The sequence below is a fragment of the Dipodomys merriami genome, unplaced genomic scaffold, assembly GCF_024711535.1.
Source record: "Dipodomys merriami isolate MVZ:Mamm:240054 unplaced genomic scaffold, mDipMer1.0.p SCAF_2, whole genome shotgun sequence".
Lineage (NCBI taxonomy): Eukaryota > Metazoa > Chordata > Mammalia > Rodentia > Heteromyidae > Dipodomys > Dipodomys merriami.
This window is the reverse complement of record NW_027203381.1, coordinates 21,140,547-21,160,825: the sequence shown is the minus strand read 5'-3', so window position 1 is coordinate 21,160,825 and position 20,279 is coordinate 21,140,547. Positions and strand designations below refer to the sequence as shown.

At 42.4% G+C, this 20,279-nt stretch overlaps 1 protein-coding gene across 2 annotated transcripts in view; it reads left to right on the top strand.

Moving 5' to 3' along the window:
* Positions 1-5,602: 5,602 nt before the first annotated feature.
* Slc14a1 (solute carrier family 14 member 1 (Kidd blood group)) overlaps positions 5,603-20,279 on the top strand; it is a 28,767-nt gene continuing 14,090 nt past the window's right edge. The window contains exons 1-7 of one of the 2 annotated variants that reach the window (XM_070029235.1): positions 5,603-5,675; positions 12,872-13,025; positions 14,114-14,303; positions 16,535-16,663; positions 18,639-18,831; positions 19,714-19,861; positions 20,089-20,223. In XM_070029235.1, the coding sequence (XP_069885336.1) occupies positions 12,893-13,025; positions 14,114-14,303; positions 16,535-16,663; positions 18,639-18,831; positions 19,714-19,861; positions 20,089-20,223 (928 nt within the window). In that variant the 5' untranslated portion in view covers positions 5,603-5,675; positions 12,872-12,892. The remainder of the gene's footprint in view (positions 5,676-12,871; positions 13,026-14,113; positions 14,304-16,534; positions 16,664-18,638; positions 18,832-19,713; positions 19,862-20,088; positions 20,224-20,279) is intronic. The other variant, XM_070029236.1, reaches the window with a different exon arrangement.

Here is a 20,279-nt window from a genome sequence, read left to right as displayed (position 1 = left end):
CTAAGGAAAGTACAGGTGCAGACCTGACAGAGTGGCTCAAGTCTCTAATCCTAGCTATTGGGCAAATAGAGATCAGAGGGATCAAAGTTCAATTGCAGCCTAGGAAAACAGTTAACAATGTCTTAGCTTAATTAATATGCCAGGTGTGGTAGGCAGTGGACACCTATCACCCCAACTATGTGGGAGGCATAAATAAAAAGGTTGTAGTCTGAGGTCAATCCCATGCAAAAATGGAAGGCGTAGGGCTGGGAAGGTGGCTCAGTGGTAGAGCACTTGCCTTGCATGCCTGAGGCCCTGGAAGTGGCGCTGTGGCTCAAGTGGTAGAGCGCTAGCCTTGAGCTGAAGAGCTGAGGGACAGCACCCAGGCACAGAGCTCAGGCCCCATGACCAGCAGAAAGAAAACAAAAAAAGGCCGGCCTTACCTGGGGGGAAAAATGCAAGATAGAGTTGGAGACATGGTTCATGTGGTATAAAAGATGAAACATGCAGTATGGAAGGGCCGTAAGAAAGATGCTTAAAGAAGATCAAGACTGGGAACAAGTGGGGAGGGGCAAGGGGGTGTTCCTGAAGTGCTGAGCAGGACACAAAGACCTCAGGCTGGACCACAGGGGCTTCAGCCAAGACTCCTGGGCTGGAGGAAGCCCGCCCTATGCGTGCAAGCTGCAAACTCTCCTGACCTATGATAATCCTTCATGCTGATTGATGGCCATGAGGCATCATCCACCAAGCTTAGTGAAGCAACTGGTATCCAGCAGAGGGCGGAGCCTGATGGAGCGATTTGATGGAGTCAGGTGGAATGACTGGACAACAGGTTTTGCCTACAGCACTGCTTTCCACAGGTGTGGCCCAGACTGTGCCAGCGCAGTCTCTGCTGCCAGCTGGAAGACAACCACAATTCACTTGGCTCACCATAGCATCCCCAGCCGAGACGCTGGAATCTGTAAACTGTCACCACTCCAGGAGCCTGAATTGATTCCTTCTCTTCAAGACTCTTAGAGCAGGGCTCCCAAGTGCAGTATACACACAGATCTCTCGGGGACTTAGTTAAAATGCAACTCTGATTCAGAAGGTCCCAGGAAGACTGCGATGCTCATTTCCAACAAATTCCCAGATATTCAAAGCTGCTTGTCTGTCCGCTTTTGGAGTTGCACGAGTTGGAGAACATTAGCCTGAGTGAATTGAAGTTAAGCCTTCATCTCTATTTCAGGGAGAACTTGGTCAGATCCATCATCTGATCCTGACTCAGGAAGCATGTTTGTTTTTGTTTGTTGTTTTTGTTTGTTGTTTCGTTTTTGTGCCAATCCTAGGGCTTGGACTCAGGGCCTACAAGCTGTCTGTAAGCTTTTTCATTCAAGACTAGCACTCTTCCACTTGAGCACCACTTCCAGCTTTTTTGCTAGTTAATTAGAGATAAGAGCCTCACAGACTTTCCTGCCAGGGCTGGTTTCAAACCACGATCCTCATATTGCAGCCTCCTTAATAGTAGGATTACAAGCATGAGCCACTAGCATCGGCTACTTGTTTTATTTTTGCTTGTTTGTTTTGTTTTGTTTTAATTCTGTGTCTGCTATGTAGCCTTGAACTTGCGAGCCTCCTATTTCAACCTCCAGAATGCTGGGGGGTACAGGTGTGTACCACTACCTGAGCCTAAGAAGTAACAATGGCATCAGTTTGTACAATGGCTGAAATAAGGAGGTTGGAAATAAGAACTGTAGTTGGAAAGAATAGCACAAACTACCTTTTCTTGAATGTGCTTCTTATGTGCTATGATCTTGTTTGATCTTTCCATTTGGCAAGGCAGATATTATTAATCTCCATTAATTTTATAGTAAAATTAAGGTTCAGAAAGTTTAACTCATTTTCCCTGTGGTATTATTGCTGGTTGAAAACTTGAGCTTGGTCAAACTCAAATATACATCTGATCCATGGTGTAAAAGTGTGAAATCAGGGTTAATTGGATTCACCCCCAGTGCTTCTTACCTTTACCTTGGTTTTGTTTTTAATCCTATACCTCAAACCAAGCACATTAGACTCGCTAAAGAAGGGACAGTATATTTTCAAAACTCCCCAAATATTAGCAGATAAGCCTCAGAATAATTTCTTTAGTGCCCCTCCTCTACCCAGTAATGAGACAATTGAGAAGCTGAAGGGTGATATATCCATCTTGTTAGAACCTGAACTAGTGCATATGTATACCCACTCCAGGACTGTTCAATAAACTAACGAAACATAAACTAGTGTCATAAGGTTAAATAGAATGGGAGAGGAAGGAAAAGGAGGGAGCTTGCCAAGGGAAACTAGAGAGAAGAATTGAGAATCAAACCAACTTGAGAAGCAATACACATTTAAGAGAACAGAGAACTCCAAAAGATAGAAAATTTCACCAAATGAAAATTCTTAGTATTAAAAATAACATCTCAGTCAGGCACCAGTAGTTCAGGCCTGTGATCCTAGCTACTCAGGAGCCTTATATCTGAGAATCAAGATTTGAGGCCAGCTGAGAAAGACAAATCCAACAGATTCTTATCTCCAATTAATCAACAAAAAGCCAGAAGTGGAGGTGTGGCTCCAATAGCCAGTTGCCAGTCTTGAGCAAAAACAAAAAGCCAAATGAGATCTTTAGGCCCTGAGTTCAAGCCTCAGTACCCAGACATACTCAACACAAAAAGAATACATCTCATATGTCTATGAATCTTCTTGTACTTCATAATAGGTTGGGATTATTTTAAAGTGATAAAGCAGAACACACTTAATAAATAAAACCGAAGAAGAAGAAAAAAGCTGTGACTCCTCTAGGAACTTCAGGACATCATCTCTTGTATAACTGAACTGAAAGACTAATGCAGACATCATCTCCTCCAACAGAAGGTTGGGATTACAAAGCAAAGCTCAGAGTATCTTCACTACAACAGCATCCTCTAGGTAACTTCTCTTTACCCTTCAAAGACTGATAGAGATACTGTTTTAAAATAAGTTTCTCCTAGGAGATAAAAAGTTACTGAGAAATTAGTTAATTTACACAGTAGATTCCCAGAATAACTACTTTAATCCCTTCTGGCAGAGGTGGCTCCAATGACCTCCCATTAGGCACCTCCTCTTAAAAGTTCCATCACCTCTTAATATCACAATACTGGGGGCTAAGCTTCCAGCACACAAGCCTTCACATCTAAACCACAGCAGGTATTGTTTTGTTCATCTCATCAGCCTGCTTGTCTCTGATCGGACTCAAGGTTTAACTCACTGTCCACCTTTTTGTGGGCTTAATTATGAGACCACAGATCTAGAGTTGCTATAGCGCTGATATAAATTTCTGACTAAATTTGCCAGTTCAAGAAGTTGGAAGATGTAGCATAATTAGTCCAGTTTCAGAAAGCACTGAAAGAAAGGCATTGAACGATACATTCAGGGACATTTCAAAACACTGGGAGCACATGTGGTGGGACTAGTTGTCTCTGCAGCCTGGGGGCTCTCTCCACAGCCACAGATGGGGCAGCGACATCACCTGACACCATGCAAAATGGGCAAGCTCTGCATTGCTACCTGTTTGGGGGTTCCCTACAGGCTCACAGTTGCACCCCTTCTGGTGTTAAGATCAGGAAGTAGCTCCTCCCCAGTTCAAGCTGGAAGGAGAGACTCATTCAAGAATTCCTGAGGACAAGCCAACACAAGCACAGGGGAGACACAGCTGGGTAGCTTTCTGTGGGCATTACATGGACCACCCCTCCTCACAACCTTATGAAGGAAGCAAACTTACCCGGCTTTACAGTGAGGAATGTGAGGTCCACAGAGAGTGAGTAACATACCAAAGTTTACATAACTGGTAAGGATCCAAGTCAAGACTCAAACCCAGGGTTAGTTGACCTGAAAGCCCACACACTTTAGATTATCTGATGCGTCGTGTATGACGAGGCTGCATTTTGTGACCTGCACTTAAGGTGTGGTTTTACTGGGCCCTGGGCAGAGAGTAAGGAGGGAGGGGGCAAAAGGAAATAAGATTCCTCCACATACTCAACCTGACCAATCAGGGCCAGGGACCAGAAGGCGATGGTACCACGTGTTGGTAGCACCAGGAGGAAGTCTGTAATTGCATGTTGATGATTGTGTTCATTGACGTAATGAATGAATGAAGTAAACATCTGGACAGAAGTGGCAATACCAGACAGCAATAGAGAAGTTAACAGTACATATTTGGATGTTACATTCTAGGGGAAGTAATTTAACATCTCTGGACTTCAATTTCCTCTCATGCAAAATAAGAATGATATTATTTACTGCAAAAGATTTTTGCAGTGGCTGTACAGTTAAGTACACAGCATAAGACTGGATGTGGGACAACAGGCAACCAGAGCAAATGTTCTGTCAGTCTCATCTTCATGATCACTATCACTATTATTATTGCAATGAGGGATTGTGTCTCATTTGCTTACTGAATCTCTGGAGATGCACTAATGCAATTCCTTTCATTCCCAAAGTTAGCCCCACTTGCTCCTCTTGTGACTCATTTTCCAACTTCAGGTGACTCTAGAGTTTGTTTGTTTTCTCCTCATTTTACCAAAGAGAAATGTCAGAGAAATTCACCTGCATCTCAAACTTTCTGAAGTGAGCCTAGACGCTCTAGGCTCCTCCTCCAAACACAGAGGCCTGGACGGAGGGAATTCTGATGGGGTAAGGACATGGAGCCCTGTGGTCTGGCAAGTGTCCAGTGGGTGGAGCCCGAGAGCCCTCTGCAGCCAGGCTGCATACCGATAAGGACTATCTGCACATCCAGCCATCCACTGGGCAAGGGAAGGCAGCGATGAAAGGAAAGCAGGCCACAGATGTGGCAGATGCACAGCTCTCGGTGGGAAGCCTTGTAAATTCTGCACTCACACCAGTGCACCTGAGTTGTAAGATGTCTGCCATGACGGAACAAGTCACCAAACTGGCATTTCAGAAGAAGCACAAGAAGAAAGAGAGTTTTCCATTTTAGATTTTCCCTGCTCTGGAATGTTTTTACCTCCTAACTTTTAAAGCAGCAGAGTCCCTCCCCTCATCTCCTCTCCCACGGGGATTTTTACCTGGAAAGAGGAACAAGGTTCCAAGCAAACATTTCTCTTTTAGCTTTCTACTCAGTGGAGCAAAGGGTGAACAGAAAACAACCTGTATTCTTGTCACTATACCACTCAGGGTCTTGCTGTTCATACACCTGGGCAGAAACTGTCAAGTCTAAGAACATTCCACCCTGAAACCAGCTACTTGGCTCTGGAATCTGCTCTGCTCTACTGTCCTGTGGTTTGTAGTTTAAAAAAATGCCATCCCACTTTTTCTGGCTTACAACTCTTTGCAAAAAGTATTTCACGGGGGAGGTTAGGGGTAGAAGAGATAGCATGGAAGATAAAAGGATGGATTTGAGTAGAAGTAGCGTGACGCAAAAACAACAGAACACCGCGGAAACATGGCAAAGCAATTGGCAACATGTCAACTTCAGAGAAAGAAGAGGGACATGAGGTGCCGGAAGCAAAGACCAGCTTCTCCAGCACTGCCTTCGCATTGGTGGCTGAAGTGGGAGGAGAAAGTGCTCAGACTTGCAGAATGGGGCTCTGGGCATAAAAGGGTGAGGTGCCTGCCTGCTTCTAATAGAGCCTGGCAGGTCTTTATCAGCCATTGCCTGCTGCCACCGGAAAGCCAGCGGGCGGGTAAGTGCCCTCTTCATTTCTATTAATTGCTAACTGTTCATTGTTGGGTCTTGTCTTCTGAGTCCTCTATTTACACTCTTTTAAGTGACAGAAGAAGAGTTTGAACTCAAATGTGTCTGATTCCAGAATGTGTACTTATTTATTATTAATAGTGCATGTTAATTATCCAAAGTTCTGAGTTTTACTGTGACACATATGCATGCGTGTATGGTACCTTGATCATGCCTACTTTCCCTTCTGCTCTCGCTTAATCTCCTCTCTCTCTTGTGTGTACACCTCTCCATGCCAGCCCCCCCAACACACACTTTTAGGTGCTATTAGTAGGACTTGAACTCATGCATTGTACTAAGGGCATTGTCCCTTAGGGTTTTTTGTTTTGGTTTAGTTTTTGGTGGGTTTTTTGTTTTGTTTTGTTTTGTTTTGTTTTGTTGCTCAAAGCTAGCAATCTACCACTTGAACCACAGCTTCACTTATGGTGTTTTGCTGGTTAATTGAAAAGAAGAATCTCATGCACTTTCTTGCCCAAGTTGGCTTCAAATTACAATCCTAAGATCTTGGCCTCCTGGGTAGCTAGGATTAGAGGCATGAGCCACAGTACCAAGTACCCTCTATCCCCCTTTTGAATTGTTGTCTTGAATTGTTGCAACTGGATAGAAGCAGCAAAGTCAGAGTTCTGGTAGACTAGAGAGTAATTCACCAAAGCCATAGGCTTCTTCCTGAAAAGCTAAAAGTCAGGTCTTTTATGTATGATTTCTGAAGCAGGAGGGAAATGTTCCTGAGCTTCATGCTGATCATTTTCTGCAAGGTGACCACTTGAGGCACTGAATGACCCCAAATGACTAAATAATCCATAGCATTAGAACTTTTGAGCTATGCTTTTCACATATGTAGCATTGAAGAGAAGGATATATGATCCAATAGAAAAGAGGCAGAGTGTCCTATTATGGATTTATGGATCCAGCATGTGCTGGCATGCTGAAGCATACACATAGTGTATGCTTGTGTGCCCATGGGAAGAACCTCTCTGTCATAGCAAAGTCACCATTTCAGCAGCTTCCTGCAGCCACACTCTCTGGCATGGACGAGCCAAGGCCCCAAGAAGCAGAGTCTTCTGAGGAAGGCCGTGTTTTAATCAGGAGGCCTGGCTACCTGACAGTGGTTTTGTTTGTTTGCTTGCTTGTTTGTGATTACAATGAGAACTGAGGACTCACAGCCATTACAATCAGAAACCACCTAAAATAAAGGTTATAATAAGTACTAAATAAATGTCAACACAGCCAGGCTTGAAAAAAATATGGCACACCAAGAATATTTAATTTCTTCCTTCTAAATCTATATCCAAAAATTTGTGTAGTATTTTGTATTTGTAGTATTGATGATAATGACTATATTCCTCTCTTCCTCTCTATTGAAGGATTCTTTTTGAAGTAATACTTTCAGGCCTCTCCAATTGTATGAATTCCTAATATATACTGATAAGAGAATGACTTTCATATGATGAAATGAAACAAGAGATGACCAGATGAATTGAAATCTCGACGTTACCATGATTAGTATGTCAAGCATTGCCTCTTTTCTAGTGATCTGGGTTTTAAAAACAAACAAACAACTTTCCAACTCCCTCCAGAAAGTTCACCAGTTACAGCTTCCAGAATATTCTTGTAGCCTTGTCTGTGATGCAGGAGAGAGAAAGCATTGCTTTGAGGTATGGGGAGATATTTAATAGAAAGCAGTTGTTTCCCACAAGGATATAGACTGAAGTTAAGGCAAGCTGAGCCCTTTCTGTGTTACAATTCCATCTTCCACTCCAGGAACCCTAGCCAGAAATACAGCCTGCTGTGTTGCGTGCATCACTGGATCCAGGCCGTGACCCTGCCAATCAGAAGCAGCTCCCTTGGTTTGTTGGCTAGAATAGAATCCTGGACAACCCTGGCAGGGTCTGCCTCCAGCCTGGACCACAAAGAACCAGCATGCCTTACCCATTCTCTGCGGCTCACTCTGCCTGCAGCTGGATGGGTGAACTTGGATACACCCTGGGAACCTGCTTTTATTTTATAGAAAATTCAAGTTTGAACCATGTGGTCTCCAAATTTCCACATAGTTTACAGGTTTTCCATCTCTTGGCTCAAGGGTGTGGGTTTTTCTTTTTGTTGTTGTTGTTGTTGTTTTGCCAGTCCTAGGATTTGAACTCTGAACCTGGGCACTGTCCCTGAGCTTCTTTTTGCTCAAGGCTAGCATTCTACCACTTGAGCCACAGCACCACTTCTGGCTTTTTTGAGTAGTTTATTGGAGATAAGAGTTTTATGGACTTCCTTGCCTGGGCTGGCTTTGAACCACGATCCTTAGATCTCAACCTCCTGAGTAGGATTACAGGTGGGAGCCACTGGCGCTTAGCAAGGATGTGGTTTGAAGTTGTGTATGATTTGGGGGTGAGAGGAGGTTGGCACAGAACCCATTGGTCTTTTTCATCCCTTTTCTCTTTCATTCTAGCTTTTGTTGCTGTTGTTGTTCTGTTTTTGTTGTTGTTGTTGTTTTACTTAACTTCGAGTATATCCATCCATTTTCTTAATGTTCTTTATCCCCATTTTTATTAGCATAAGGGTATTCCCATTTATGAATGTGATGTACTTTGACCAAATGTACTCCCTTCATTACCCCTTCTTATCTTCCCTCCCTTTGGTGTTTCTTCTTATCAAAAGAGAAACTCATAATGCAACCCTCAGAAACATTGTAAGTTCACACACACATACATACACATACACACATATACACATGCACACACAATATTTTTCTAAGACATATTAGAAATGTTTTTCATGGACTTTAAAAAATCACCTTGATCAAGTTTTCTAGCTTCAGAACAAATGAGCTGACGAAAATAAAAATACAATAAATGGAAAGGAAAGAAATAAATGTCACGCATGGAATTTCTGAAGGAACAATGATATCATTGGGTGTAATGGAAGAGGAAAAAGGAAGGGGGAAGGGAGAAAGGAAGAAAGTTATTAAAACCCACCATACCTGTTGAATTCAACTAATAATTGTTTACTGTTTGCACAGCAATATTTTATTCAGGTGCAAGAAAATAAGTCACTTTTTTGTGCTGGTATCGGGGCTTGCACTCAGGATCTTGGCACTGCCCTTTAATTATTTCACTCAAGGATGTGCTCTACCACTTAAGCCACAGGTTCCATTTCTGGCTTTTTGATGGTTAATTGGAGGTAAGACTCTCACAGACTTTCTACCCAGGCTGGCATTGAACTTTGAACCTCAATCCTTAGATTTCAGAATCCTGAGTAGCTATGATTGCAGGAGTGAGCCGCTGGCATCTGGCTTGCTGCCAATTTTTAAAACAAAAGAAAATGCATATTCCATTTGTGTAGTCAACTCTGCTCCTTCCCCCGAAAACCCTTTGCTGATGGGGATATATGCCTTCTGTATTAGAGAGTCTGTGCAGGGCAGAGCCTTCCTCTCCCGAAGCACATCGGACTTGCTTCCCCTGACGGCTTGGGGCCTTTCCTATGCTCATCAGAGCTACAACTTCCTGTTCGCTCCCATGCCCTTTGTCATGTATGGAGACAGAGGAAAGATGAACAATTGATGATACCCATCATGGTCCTCTTGGGATGGACCCTTTTGAAAATAAAGTTGGTGGGGCAGCAGAAGGAGCTTCGCTAAGGCTGGCCCTGGCCCCGAGGTGGTAAAGATAAGTATGCTTCCCCTCTGCTTCAGGGGACCTGGGAGCCTGCGCTGAGCTCTGCTGGGATGGGGTAGGAGGGATCCCCAAGTTCTGCTGAGCACAGGGTTGTGGCCTGACTCAAAAAGTCATATCACAGCCAGGCGCGGCTGGTGCGTACCTGTAATCCTAGCTACTGAGGCAGCTGAGTTCTGAGGATCCTGGTTTGAAGCCAGCTCAGGCAGGAAAGTTCGTAAGACTCTTATTTCTAATGAACTAGCAAAAGGCCAGAAGTGAAGCTGTGGCTCAAGCAGCCTTGAGCAAAAAAACTGAAGAACAATACCCTGGTCTTGTGTTTAAGTACCAGTACAGGCACACAAACACACACACATACACACACACACACACACACACGCACACACACACACACACACACACACACCCACACACACACACACACACACACACACACACGGCATTGCCATAGGTTTAGAGCACTTCTACCAGGCTATGGCATTTTGACAAGTTTTGAAAAGTTAGGAAAACACAGGCTGGGGTTTTCTATTCCTCCTACTTCTATTAAAGTTCCTTTTCCTTTATTGTTCTCTCCTCTCAGGGGAACTGTAACAGACGGACCTTTTACCTGAGAGTCAGGATCAGTTCTTCTACTGGGCATTTTATCCACCCTAATATGTGTGGATCTTTAAAGTGCCAGTTAGAAAAGCAAATCTAGCATTATAAAATTTCAGCATGAGCTACACTTTTAAGTGATTGATTGCTTTCCTTCCTCAGTTTTCACGCCCTAGTTCTACAGCAGGTAGCAGATTTCCCAGGTGTTGCAAAAGGATTCATTTAGAATAAATGGTTTCTAAGGTCTCTGGAACTCAACTTCGGTCTGCTCAAGGCAGCAAGCCCCTCTCTCTAGGATATCAAAGCCCTTCCCCCAACCATCCAAGCATGTGACTACTGGAGGCACAAATCATAATAAAGTTGTGGATTTGGCCAAAAATAATTTAGTGTTTACTTAGCTTTGGGTGTTTCACCGGTGACTCAGATCATTCTGGTTCTCAATCGTGTCTGGCCAGTTATATTATCAGGTTTTGCATCAGTATCTCCAAAATCTCTTAGGTGATAGGGTATTTGACATTCTCTCAAATTTGCTGGAGATTTGGAAAGCATAAATTTGGTTATTCTGGAATTTGGGGGAGAACATCATTTCTATGGTTTCCTTTGTCTGCCAATTTTAGGACCTGATAGTTTAGCTATAGAAATTCTGCAGAGTTGAAACTTTAGGCTTTGGTCATGGCCCAGGCTAAAGCCTGTATATGTCATGATTCTGCATGGCTTGAAAATTAGTCAGTGTTGCTGAGGAAGGGGCTTAGCATGCAATATTTTCAATTATGAAAATTTAAAAAAGAAATATCTTAGCCAGGTGCTGATCTGTAATCCTGGCTACTTAGGAAGCAATGATCTGAGGATTGTGGTTCAAAGCCAGCCTGGGCAGGAAAGTCCTTGAGACTCTTATTTCCAAGTTACTACCAGAAAACTGGAAGTGAAGCTGTGGCTCAACGTGGTAGAGTGCTAACCAGGCCCTTTGTTCAAGTGCCATGATTGACAAAGGGCGGAGAAAGATCTGAAAATAAAAAATAGTCACCACTTAGATGACTAAATAACAGGGAATTTCTCACAAATTCTTTTTCAGTTTCATATATTTAATGAGAGAGCTAAATAAGCACCAGGTAGATTTAGGTTGGATTGCCAGCTCCCTACAGTTTTCCACATAAGAAATTCTCTTTTTGTATTAGCATACTTTATTTGCACAAGGGGGAGGAGATAATAACATTTTCACCGATGCATACAATGTATCCTAATTGACTTCCCTCCTCTATCATTCTCCTTCAATATAAAAAATTCATAAAGCAAAGATTCATTGGGTCAGGTGTGTTGGTGCACACATTTAATCCCAGCATGTGGTACACACAGTCCGAAGAATTGTGAGTTAAAAGCCAGACTGGGCTACATAGGTAGGCCCTATCTCATTACCACTCACCTCAGATTAAAAAAATAACTCATGGGAAGTCTCACCGATGTTGACATCTAGCATTGTTTTGCCAAAACGGAATCACTTCGGTCTAGAATGTATTATTTAAATAGTTCGCATTTTGCGGAACAATTAATGGTCTCCATTGTTTAGAAAGTATGATGATCAGTTGGACACTGAAAAACACAATGAAAGAATAATAGTTACCCAATAATAAATCAGGTACACATGTTGGTTTCTGCACTGAGATTCATAGAAACCAAAACTAGAGTCGGGATGTTTTGATTTTTTTAGGATAGTAACCTATTTTCTGTAAATATCTATGTGTTAGGTATGATCAATGAAACAGTGTTCTAGCCAAAATTAGCCTGGAACTCTTCTTGGGAAAAAACTGGCTGGTCTATCTGTCTGTGTGGGCTTTGGTCATGTCTTTTATAGCTATGGCTTCAACATGTCACAGTTATGCTTCTCAGGATGGAATTCAGTGATTCCCACCAGCCAGGATACGTTCTGGGCTTTTCTTGCACAGTCTAGCTGGTTTGCTGCTGTCTTTCTCCCATTACCTACTTCAGACATTATGTCACTGGTATTCTTTTATATCTGCCATTGGCACTATGAAACCTTCATTTTTACCTACATAGTACCATATTCTGGAAATGCTGATGATACTCACCTATTGCATACTTATGAAAAATAGTGAGCACAAGTTACAGTTCTATCATTTGTATTTTCCCAGGGTATGCTTAGTAATTAGGTTTTGTACCTTCTTATGCTGTGTAATCTGAACTTCTCTACCTTTATGGAATTGTTTTCTTGCTTCTTCGTATGTATTTAAATAAGAGATTTTAAAAGAAGATGTGAGATATTTATAAGGACAAATTCTAGCAGTCTTGGACTTGCAAAGTGGAGGTCAGGGATTCTTAGGCTGTGTCAACACATACAAACTTTTCTTCCCTTTCAAAATCTTAAGTAAAAGATTTTACCTGTGTCTTGATTAAGAAATGAATTTAAAAAGTCTGCCAGTCTTACAAAGTAACTAGCCAGTCTGCATTAAGGAGCAGGAAGTTTTGAAGCCTGATTTCTTGCTCTTTCTATTGCCAGTATGAAGCTTAAGCACTTAGTTTTAGCTCTTTCTGTATTATTATTTGCTTCATTATGCTAATATCAACTGTTTTTCTTTCTTCTCAACTAGACTAAGCTCCTTGAGTGCAGCAAGTAGGACCTCAGTAATTGCTTGTTGAACTAGAAAGTGAACCTTATGATATTATAAATCAGAACCTTATCATGGTCATATTTAAGATACTGAGGACAAAGGCAGTGTAGAATTTGGGACCATAGAAATTCCATGGTATTTCAGAAGGAAAAGAGTATTCTCTCGGTCCAACAGGACATCATGGTCCAGATGCATGCGTTTACACTCACCTTTTGTGAGGCTTCAATGTGAATAGGAATATTTATGAACTCTGTCTTTCCTTCAAGGAGCCAGAGGAAGAGGCAGCCATGGAAGACTCGACCATGGTTAAACTAGACCAGAGTACAAACCAGGTTTCCACAGGTCGGGGGAGAAGGTGCGTCCCCAAAGCACTTGGTTATGTCACCGGTGACATGAGAGAATTAGCCAACTGGCTTAAAGGTATTTACATGTTCATTTCTTGGAGAGATGGGAGAAATGGCTTTGAGAAATGTTGTGTAGTATTTCTACTGATATCTTGAGTTGTATTCCCTAGTCATTATTCTCCATGTTTCTACTTTAATCTTTTGTCTTGAAAACTTTTTCAAGTTAGTTTTTCCCCCCAATGGGGGAGACAGTCAGGGCCAGGGCCCTATTCATAGTATAGAAAACACCTGTCCCTATGTTCTAATTTCATTACTTAAAAAAAATTGGTGAGTACTGGTGGCTCACGCTTATAATCCTAGCTATTCAGGAGGCTGAGATCTGAGGATCATGGATAGAAGCCAGCCAAGGTAGAAAATCTGGGAGACTTATCTCCAATTAACTACCAAAAGGCAGCAAGTAGGGCTGTGACTCGAAGTGTCAGAGTGCTAGCCTTTGAGCAAAAATGCTCAGGATCAAGTGCCCAGGCCCTGAGTTCAAGCCCCACAGCCAACAAATAAAATAAATACATAAATATATAATAAAAAATAAAAATGTAACTGAGCAACTTGGAAAGCAGAAGCAGGAGAATCTAGCATTCAAATTCAGCTCAGCCAAAATTAGCAAGATTATCTTGGAACAAAATTCAAATAAAAGGATTGGGCTATAACTCAAGTTATTCCTTTGCCTTGTTCACATTGCTGGGTTCAGTCCCCAGTACTGCAAGAGGCGGGAAGAAAAAAAGAGAACGAGGGAAATGGAGAGAGGGAAGGAAAGAGGAAGGAAGTGAGCAGGAAGAAAAAAGAGGAGGAGGAAGAGGAAGGGAGGGAGGAAAGGAAAGAAAAGACCAAATGAAAAAATGGAAAGGAAGAAAAATGAAAAATTTACTATTTGTTCCTTTGGTTTGACAATCTGTACTTCTGAGCACAGCAAATAAGTACACTAGATACTATTTTCTGAACATCAAGAAACTAGATGATTTCAGGGGTCTGGGCGCTTTAAGGAGTATCAAAATATGTTTTCCTTCCAGAGGATGCTAATGCCTTTGTTCAGAGCAGGCCTTAGTATTGGGCAGGACCACCATTCACCCTGTCACATCCTCCACTCTGCTCATTTCTCTCTTCCAGGTAAGCCTGTGGTGCTTCAGTTCATAGACTGGTTTCTTCGAGGCATATCCCAAGTGGTGTTTGTCAGCAACCCCATCAGTGGGATCCTGATTGTGGTGGGACTCCTGATCCAGAACCCATGGTGGGCTCTCAATGGTTGCTTGGCAACAGTGATCTCTACTCTGACAGCCCTCTTGCTCAGTCAAGACAGGTAGGCACATGTCTTCATGCCAGTTTGCTCCCTTTCTCAGACCCTAGCCAGACAGCCATCATGCACAATGGTGATAAAGCCACACCCTGCCCCGGAAGTAACAACCTTTATTCCATAGAACTCTATTTGCCTTTAGTCAGAGGCCAGGAAACCATTTATAGTGTCTTATCCTTAGTATCTGAGTAAGTGACCAGAGATAGATGTAGTAACCAGAAACTCAGCTATTAGTTATCTCTAGGAGATCTTTAAGGATTGATAAAAATTATTTATTAGCATTTCGGGGCGGGAGTGGGGGGAACAAACATGAGTTCATGTTGTCTTTTTTTTAAACTTCTAACATCATCATGTTCTAGTATTGAGATTGAAAGATTGGTCTCTGTATCAAAAAAGCAGTGCCTAAAATGTGAAATCATTGCACAAGTTTGGAATGATGGGTGATTTCTGTCTTTCTTTGTGTGTAGTTTCTCACTCAACAAGGAACTTCTACAATGTGACAATAAACACGAAACCATGTCACTCTCCCGTCTATAATCCCTCAAATGCTCCTGCAGAATTTGAATTCTTTAACTCCCTTCATGGCCCCTCTTCTCATTTTTCCAATGGTATCTCACTCAGAAAAGTCCTCGAAGCCCAGCTATCCCCATTCACCACTCTTGGGGTCCAGGAGTCCCCAGAGTCCCCCCAGCTCTGCATATGGACAGGGATGGAAAGTCTTAATGATTTAATAGTAACCCCCTTTATATCTTGTTCCCATGATCAGTTTATCTAACTCATTCTTCATGGACAATTCAAAAGTTAGCTCAGCTTCTGAAGATAGGAATACCCACAAATTGTAGGACTATGCCATTCCAAATAGTCCTTCATTGTTTTCCTTCAATGAAACACCAACCTCATCTCTGGGGCAGGTATTATTGACAAGATAAGTCATAGTTACATGTGCTAGTTTTAAAGCTCCTTTATTTTCCCTGGTCCTAAAAGACCCTATTCAAATGATAATACCATTTGAGGTGAATACATGTCTTCTGGAGGTTTTAACTGAGGCATTCCACAACCTGTGGACGTTGCCATTCATTTCCCATGGACCAAACTCAAGCCCAAAATCCCCAAGCCTACTGTTGAGAGGACAAGACTTTGCACAACTCTCATTGTCATTATGTGCAGTCCCAATTTCCGGTAACAATCATATAAATTATATTGACTCTCACATTCCCTGAACAGGAAGTCTCACCCCTAATGTTTTCAAGCCGATGAATGCATGTGATGTCATCTTATCTCTTCTACTGGTGCCTCTGAGGCCAGTTAGAAACAAGCCAAGAAACTCTTATACCCACTCCTGCCAGCTCCCACCAGCCCCTGTCATCTGACCACCAGCTGCAGCCCTTCCCCTCAGGCCCTGGGTTTGACTTCATCCACTCTCTTCATCATCTTTATCCATGCCCAGTGTCTCTGCAAACATGGCCCTTGAGTTCCTGGCTTTTGGGAAGCAGAGACTATGCCCTTCACAGTGCCACACGTTGTCAACTCTAAGAGCCCTGGGGGAGCTGGGGCTGCTTGTCAGCCTGGTCTTATTCTATGGGTTGTCTGCTTCCCAATTAGGAAATGGAGGTCATCATAGCCAGAGTGCAAGCCCACCCATAGGATAATCTTCAGAAGCAAAGTTACATACAAGCAGAGGGGGTTAAAAAAAACCCATATACTAAGTTTTTTTTAAAAAGTAGGTTTTTTTTGTTTACAACAACTTGGAAATGTGTGTTTAGAGAACAAAATGCAAGCAAAGGACCACAAAGCTGTATGCTAAGGTATTATGAAAAGGAATTTCCCATTTTAGGAATCGTACATCTCTTACCAAAGGAATCAGATTTAGGAGACTTCCATATGTCAAAACTTCTATTCTCAGAGGCCCTTCATGTTTTAAAATAAGTCATAAGACTGTATGCAGGAAAGTATAAAGGAATGCCTTTCTTGTTCCCTTATCAGTCTCTGTAGAGCTGTCCTTGGCTCTGACACCTGTGGAGGCCATTATTTTAAGTGCCCATCTGTGCTTTTATCTATATATATTGTACTTGATTTGGGTATTGATATTCATATGATGCCCTTGATAGGAAATGCATAACTAAATATAATTGTGTTTTCTAAATATGAGTGTGATTGGTACCTTACAGGTATAATTTATGTGCAAGTCTAACCCAAGTCCACCTGAACGCTGTCTGTGCTGTGCCTTTTCCCCACAGGTCAGCCATAGCAGCTGGACTTCAAGGCTACAATGCCACCTTGGTGGGCATTCTCATGGCTGTCTTCTCAGACAAGGGTGACTATTTCTGGTGGCTGCTATTCCCCGTGTCTGTTATGTCCATGACATGGTAAGTTGTACTTAGTTTTCAAAATGCCTTTAAAAAGTTGTGGAGGGAGGAAGAAATGAGGAGTTGGTTATTTTGTGAACTAACAAGTGTTCTGTGAATGGATGGGAACTGTACAACAATGAGAATGTATTGTGTCAATGAACGACAACTTGAACCAGTTAAGTGGAAAATTGTAGGTTATGTACTTTGGTATGATTTTATAATGAATTGAAAATGTTTGATTTCTGTTATCCCTACTAGAAAAGAAACAATCCCTTAAAAAGGTGTCTGTTTCCTTACAGCCAGTTTAAGTGATTTGGCCTTGTGATAGATTCTCCTACATGTATACCAACACTGTCCCCTCATCCAGAAGAACTCAGAGTCTTAACTACATACTGGCACAGGTGCAACCACAGGATACACCCACATTACCATCAAGATGGATGGAATTACTCTCATCTGCTGTCTAGATGACAAAACTATTGAATCTCCCCAGGTCATCCTAAGTAGTGTCCACACTTGAACATGATGAGGACTTATTAAGGCAAATAGATGGCTGCCTCCCCGGAGGTTCTGATCAAGTCCACTGGGTAGAGCCTGAGAATTGGTATTCTAACAGTGCCCTGATGATGCTGATATGGCTGGTTTAGGAAGTCCATTTAAGAACCACCATGAGTATAGGCCCCATTCAAATAATTTCCTAATGGGATGTAAAGTTTTGTAAAGCACACCAGCCCCATTTTTTTTGACTCAGTTCAATCCCTTTCAAAAAACCTGAATCCTTCAAACTATTTTCTATGTTGACATCATCTTAAATTGTTTTTTCTTTCTAGAAGCAAACATTTCTGTCTCCCATATTTAGAATATATAATTCTAAAAGGCACATGAGTAAAACATATAGCCCATTACAGACAGGGTCTGTAGGAGGGCCCATGAACACCCTGGCTGCACGCACATTGTAGCTGCACACACAGGTACGTGGAGGGCCTGTCAACAGCATCATCCTCCCCAAGAGATAACCAACGAGGTCAGAGGTCATGGCAAGTTGAGTGTTTACCATAGCTCCCACAAGTAGGAAATCTATTCTGCTCTTAAACAATGGCTTCTTGATTGGGTAAATAAAAGAATAACACAAGAGGCCCAAGCATGTAAAACAATCCTACCTTCGCAGATCAGGGAACTGAGGATGAGTGTCTTACCTGAAGTTACAAAGTTTATCCACAGATCCAAGATATAAGCTCTATGTAAACTCTACGCTGATCCTCCATGCCATGCACCTACATCCTGCCTTGAGCAATTTTCCCCAAAAACATAGATACAAATAGGAAAGATATGTGGAATTATATATGCCAAACTCAGAATCTTGGTTATCTGATGTAGGGGAGAGGGATTATGATCATATAGTGTTACACAAAGCACTTTAATTATATTTTATCAAGTACTTCATTTTTTTCAGTCTTTGTTGGTGGTGGTGGTGGTCATGGGGTTTGAACTTGGGGCCTGGGCACTGACCCTGAGGGATTTTGCTCAAGACTAGCATTCTAACACTTTTAGCTACAGTGCCATTTCCTGTTTTCTGGTGGTTAATTGGAGATAAGAGTCTCTCAAACTTTCCTGCCCTGGCTGGGTTTGAACCACGATCCTCAGGTCTCAGTCTCCTGAGTAGCTAGGATCACAGGCATGAGCCACCAGTGCCCTTTGTTTTTGTTTTTGTTTTTGTTTCCATCTCTCTATGTAATTTACTCTGAGAAGCCCCAGAATTTTCTTTTCAAAATCCAAGTATATTAACAGTTGGTTTTTAAACTTGTATTTTGGAATTACTATCTCTATGATAAAACTGATTCTACACTTTCATTCTGTGGGAGGTTTGTCCACACAGCACATCAGGGGCCTAATTGACAGAGGAAACAAAACTCCTCCATGGTATAGAGTGATTCATTTGGTCAATCTTCTTCTTGTCAACACATGAGGATTCTTCTATTCTGTTCCTTTTTAGCCCAGTTTTCTCAAGTGCATTGTGCTCCGTGTTCAGCAAGTGGGATCTTCCCGTCTTCACGCTTCCTTTCAACATGGCACTATCAATGTATCTTGCAGCCACAGGACATTATAATCCATTCTTCCCAAGCAAATTGTTCACACCTGTAACCTCTGTCCCCAATATCACCTGGTCGGAGCTCAGTGCCCTAGAGGTAAGATACACTGTCTTCTCATATTCGCTCTGCCTCTGGGAGTCACACATGTTCTTCTGGTTCATTGCCCGTTGAGAGATTTCTAGATTCTCAGCTGTCTGGTGGCCTATATGTCTTCATCCTGTCATTCCTGTTCTACCCCAGAACTGGGAGAGTTTTTGTTTTGTTTCTAAATGACTATTTGGTCAAAGTCAAACTCCTTCCTTTCTTTTCTAAATGCTAGCAGTACCAAGTCCATCAGAAGTCAGATACTGTCTTGTGAGCTTGACCTTTGTTTGGGCAGGTGTGATGGGGCCTCCTACCTAAGTTAAGTCTAGGCCTGATCTGCTTCCGCCAGTCAAAATAGTTGGATGCTTACTCTTTGAGTTCATCACAGAACATCTCTGAGCTATGCTCTTTTGGGGCCAGGCAACTAGAGTATGTGTAATAGTCCAAGGTTCCCAAGCTTTGCTAAGCATCAGAATTACCTGGGAAAAAATTTTAATGGTCAAACTGGATCCATCTCAGACCCTATATAATTTATAATCCCTGGAGATGGGGCCTGGGAACCTAAATTAACAAGCATACCAAATTATGGTGCAAGCCAAGAATATGAGAATCACTGTACCATGTATCTCTTCATAGGAAGTTATGGAGACAGTACAAACTTTCAAAAACCTGGTGAGCCCCCATCAAATTCCAGCTCTTCCTCCTTGTGTTTGCAGCACAAATCTGCTGGTGTTGTTTCGCCTTTGTTTGAGATTTTGTGAGATAAGGTCTCACTAGGTAGCCCAGACTAGCGTTGAACTCACTACCCTTCTGCCTCAGCCTGCCTAGTGCTGAGATTATAGAGGTGTGCAAGCATGCCTGGCAGTGGTCTCATTTTTGCACTTGCTTTTGCAGCTTTTGAAGTCACTTCCTGTGGGGGTTGGTCAGATATATGGCTGCGATAACCCATGGACAGGGAGCATTTTCTTATGTGCCATTCTGCTGTCATCCCCACTCATGTGTCTGCATGCTGCCATTGGATCATTGCTGGGGGTAGTGGCAGGTAAGCACAGACTCATTGCCAAATACTGATGATCTCTTCCACTCATACATGGTCTCAGGTATCTTCTATGCTCCAGACATTTCTTGAGGCCTCTGCTTCTAGGGACCAGTGGGAGCTCTCAAGATACTTCCCCTAAACCCCACAACCTCCCCCAGACACATTGCCACTTGTCATGGACACTTCTGCCATTTGTCCAACACTCTGATCACTTCTATCTTGTCGAGCAGGACTCAGCCTTTCATCTCCATTTGAGAACATCTACTCTGGACTCTGGGGTTTTAACAGTTCTCTCGCTTGCATTGCAATTGGAGGAATGTTCGTAGCACTGACCTGGCAAGCCCACCTCCTGGCTCTTGCCTGTGGTGAGTATCTCACAAATGGAGTTTGGGAAGAAGAAGTTTGTTCATGTCAGTGGGGT